This window comes from Sipha flava, unplaced genomic scaffold (assembly GCF_003268045.1).
Source record: "Sipha flava isolate LNK unplaced genomic scaffold, YSA_version1 358_pilon_pilon, whole genome shotgun sequence".
NCBI classification, from domain to species: domain Eukaryota; kingdom Metazoa; phylum Arthropoda; class Insecta; order Hemiptera; family Aphididae; genus Sipha; species Sipha flava.
Window position 1 is genome coordinate 23,589 of NW_020273055.1, and position 4,966 is coordinate 28,554.

Sequence of the window (4,966 nt, forward strand, 5' to 3'; positions counted from 1 at the left end):
AAAAAAAAAAAAAAATGTATAAAATTAATATTTAATATAATTAGGACAGCTTTTTAATAATATTGTTTTTAAATATACTGGTTATTACATTATGTAGTCTTAGCGACAAAAATATAAGTAACCTAAAAATAATATAGGTAGTACAATAATAAAACAATTTGGTTATTTACATTTTTATCAATATATTTCCATCATTAATGCTTTTATGGTGAACAGGAAAACTGTTTTCTATGTCTTTAAGTTTTATAAAATTTAACTTGTTGGTCAATATTACTTTAAATGCTCCAAAATGTTCATCATAAAAAATGGTTTTATATAAAACATATTTAATAAATAGTTCATTTTTTACAATGAAAATACTTTTAATAAACCCAAATAATGGTAACATATCGTTGTTTTCATCACATATCTTTATAATAACGGACATACTCTTAGAGTTATATAAAAACCCATTAATTTTTACCCATGAAACAAAAAATGTAACGTCGCGGTTATTTAAATCATAATGACCTGAATGTCCAATTGACTTAATTTAATTGCAGGTCCTATTTCTATTGGAATTGTATAGTAATCAATTTTGGGAGATAATAATCTGTATGAAAGTCTTAATTGTTGTTTTAGGGACAATGTTTTTACAATATTTTTTCTAGAAGTTGTCGAATTAGCAGTTGTTTTTAGTTCTTTATGTTTACCTTCAAAACGCATTGACCAATGTAATGGTAATGGTCCAGATTTTCGTAGTATTAATGGATAATAGACCATATAGTCAGGGCCGGCGAAAGCTATGGGCGACCTGGGCGACTGTCCAGGGCGCCAGCACGGAAGGGGCGCCAAACTGAAAATTATTTTTATTTAATTTAACTTTTAAAAGGCATTAACAATCTATACAATTTGAAATATTCATTTTCATTATCTAATGTCATTTTAGTTGAAGATCAGAAGATGCATCTGCAATTATCTCATTTTAGTCATATTTGTAGAATATAAGAATGTAACAGTGCATGTGCATCGATACCGCTGGTTTTGATGTAAAAAACTAAAAATAATGCACCAATCCATGGAACTATGGAAGCATACCACCGCATATTTATGTGTCAATAAAATATATAGATGGTCGTAATAATTATTTTTATATTATAATATTTACCCATTTATAAATAAATTCATATAACTAGACGTCTAGACGATAACGATTCGTTAGAAAAACCGCGATGATAAAACCCATTCGGACCTTACGGCGAAAATACCGCAGTGTAGAGTAAACCAAAAGACACAATTGCCTGACACACACACTAGTACACTACACGTCTACACACACAAAACACAATTATTTATTGTTTTCGATAAGCTCTCGCTTCGTATGGTCTGCTGTCAAATATTATAAACTAACAAGTAACTGCCAACAGCCAACAGGTAATTAATATTCATATATTTTGTTTAGTACATTTTTACATAATATTTTGGTTTCTTTTTAAAATAAATTCCGTTCGCTGGTTGTTTTAATAAATAAGTAGTGAAACACAGTATTCCTATATTATAAACAGTAGTGGCGTGAAATAATATTATATATTTATATTTGATTTGATATTTTATGTTAATGAATATACTATGATATAATATAATATATTATGATGATAATATATAATAATTAATATATGGCGCAACGGTCGATATAACGTGATGAATCGCACATTCACATATTTATTATTATGAAAATACTTAAACACGTTTTCCCAGTATCTATAAATTTAATATAATATTATAATATTATTTTCGTCTTACAATTCGACAGCAGCCTATAATATAATACATTCGGCTACGACGTTGTGGCTATATACTATAATATTATAGAGTATGTAATGATTGCAATTGCACAATAATTCGTGCGATCTATTGATTATTTATAATAATACATACCTATAATATTTTAATTATTGAATTAAATTGAAATTATTGAATTTCATATTACACACGATAATTCAAATAAGTCTTCTCTTCTTTTTCATTTTATCATAAAATATTATTTTTTTTAACCTAAATATGCAAATATAAATAAATAAATAATTGTAGGTAAAATAATTGATACCATGCCGCCAAAAAAAGATAAACCTTCAGGAGCCCAATATCGAAAGCGTAGAGCTCAAGCTCAATTAGAATTAGAAAAAAATGCAAAAATGATGAACAAATATTTTAAAAGTAATAGTGGAACCTGTGAAACATCTACCTCGACATCGGATGCTAGAAATAAATCAATAAATGATATAGAAGAAAATATTTCTAAGACTCATGTTAAACATAATAATGAAACATCTACTTCGACATCGGAGGCTAAAAATGAATCAATAAATAGTATATATGAAAATATTTCTAAGACTCATGTTAAACATAATAATGAAGAAACGTTGACCTCTCCTACTTTAACATATTTTCCTTGTGATGATAATAATTTTGATATTGACATTAATAGTAATAAAAGTGCATTTGTGAACAAAACAGTTGAGATGAGCGATAAACCGGTAACCGATGTTTCAAAATCTGTTGCATTTATTTCTCAACCTGATTTATTCGACCCATATTTATGGCCAGATAACAGACAGAATAACTTAATAGACATAGTTATTAAAATGGGACCACGTGAAATAAACGAAGACATTTTTCCCAAAGATGAAAATAATCGTCATTTTTCTAAAATTTACCAAATAAGAAAATTAGACAACAATGAAAAAGTTAAAAGACGATGGCTTGTATATTCTAAAAGCATTGATCGGGTGTTTTGTTTTTGTTGCAAACTTTTTAATAGTTCTCATAGTACACTATCCACAACAGGCAATAATGACTGGAAACATATGACAACAATACTTATTTCTCATGAAAAATCACCTGAGCATTTTACTGCATACAAAAAGTGGCACGAATGTGAATTAAAATTAAACCTTGGTAGATGTATTGATAATGACCTGCAACGAGTAATGAATACAGAAGTTCAATATTGGAAAAGTATTTTAGAAAGGTTAATATCTATAACTTTATACTTATCCAAACACAATCTAGCTTTTCGAGGATCGTCTGATAAACTATTTGAAAGAAATAATGGAAACTATTTGGGGTTAGTAGAACTTTTAGGAAAATATGACAATAAAATGAAAGAACATTTAAATCGAATAACTACACAAAAACTCAATCTAACTTATTACAGTAAGGATATTCAAAATGAACTTATAAATCTAATGGCCTCCAAAGTTTTAGAAATTATTCAGCAAAAAGTACAAGTCGCAAAATATTTTTCTGTGATATTAGATTGTACTCCTGATGTCAGCCATTCTGAAAAAATGTCATTTACTATAAGATTTGTGGACGAAAATAATGGCAATTTACAAGTAGCTGAGCATTTTATTGGTTTTAGAGAAGTTAGTGAATCTACTGGAGAAAGCCTTACTGAGTTGTTGCTTAAGACACTAAAAGAAAACAATCTTGATATAATGAACTGTCGTGGTCAGGGTTACGATAATGGCGCGAATATGAAAGGTCATAAAAAAAGGTGTTCAAGCAAGAATTTTAGCTTTAAACCCTAAAGCGGCATTTATGCCCTGTGGTTGTCATTCTCTTAATCTCGTTATATCTGACGCAGCCTCGCAATCCAAAGAATCTATCACTCTTTTTGGAATTGTACAACAGATATTTGTTTTATTTTCGGCTTCTGTTTACCGTTGGCAAGTACTAAAATCACACTTACCTAACTTGACGGTTAAACCATTGTGTACAACCCGTTGGGAGAGTCGCATAGACAGTGTAAAAGCAATTCGATATCAAACAAAAGAAGTATACGATGCATTAATTGAAGTTGCGGAATCATCTAAGGCAGATGCTGGTACAAGGAATGAAGCAAGCAGTTTAGGCAATCAATTACTTGACTTCAAGGTATTGATTTTATTAAATGTTTGGTATAATTTATTATTTCAAGTAAATATTGTAAGTAAATCTATGCAAGGGTTTACAATGGATATAGAAATGGCGTCTTCATTATTAGATAATTGTGTCAAATAAATTAACAAGTATCGAGAAACAGGGTACGCAGATGCGTCAAACTCTTCAAGAGAAATAGCAGAGTCATTAGGTATAGACCCAATTATAAAAGAAGTACGAGTAAGACGTAAAAAAACTTTTTTTTGATGAAAACACCGATCAAGATTTTTTGATTAGCGCTGAAGAACGTTTTAAAAGAGAATTTTTCTACACTCTTGTAGACACAGTCAGAGAATCTATAAAAGAAAGATTTACTCAATTTGAAAATCATAAGCAGTTATGGGGGTTTCTGTACAATTTAGAAAAATTACCATCTTCTGAATATCTTTTGGCATGCTGTAAAGATCTGCATGGAGCACTCTCGGAAGGAGATAGTGCTGATATAAATTCCGTAGAGCTTTACAGTGAACTTAAACATCTGAGTTCACTTTTACCAATTGGCAAAGGATCCCCCAAATCAGCGCTCCAGTTTATACACGATATGAAATTAGTTGATATATTCCCTTACACATGGATATCTCTAAGAATATTGCTGACGATTCCAGTTACTGTAGCATCAGGTGAACGAAGTTTTTTTCTAAACTGAAATTAATAAAAACTTATTTGCGCTCCTCGATGACAGATGATAGACTTTCTTTGTTAGCAATTTTGTCAATTGAAAATGATTTAGCCCAAAAAGTAAACTATGAAGAAGCAATCAAACAGTTTTCTGAATTAAAAGCTAGAAAAGTTAAGTTTTAATATTAATTATAGTTATAAGTTTAAAATTAATATTTTTATTTTTTTTTTTTATTTTTTATTTTACGGAATGCGACAATTTTATACGTTAATAATATAATATGTGTAATCTTATTACAATGGTATACGATCAGGTAATAAAGTTTAAAATTATGATACAAAATACATACTAATTTTATTACTACTCAAACTAGGTGTGAGGGGG

The 4,966-nt window shown here is 29.2% G+C and overlaps 1 protein-coding gene across 1 annotated transcript; it reads left to right on the forward strand.

Moving 5' to 3' along the window:
- Positions 1 to 2,087: 2,087 nt before the first annotated feature.
- On the forward strand, positions 2,088 to 4,764 carry LOC112687548. The gene is made up of 7 exons (XM_025560289.1): positions 2,088 to 2,168; positions 2,373 to 2,634; positions 2,827 to 3,546; positions 3,629 to 3,918; positions 4,054 to 4,150; positions 4,245 to 4,583; positions 4,646 to 4,764. The coding sequence occupies exons 1-7, from the start codon at positions 2,088 to 2,090 to the stop codon at positions 4,762 to 4,764; spliced, it is 1,908 nt and encodes a 635-aa protein (XP_025416074.1).
- Positions 4,765 to 4,966: the final 202 nt, after the last annotated feature.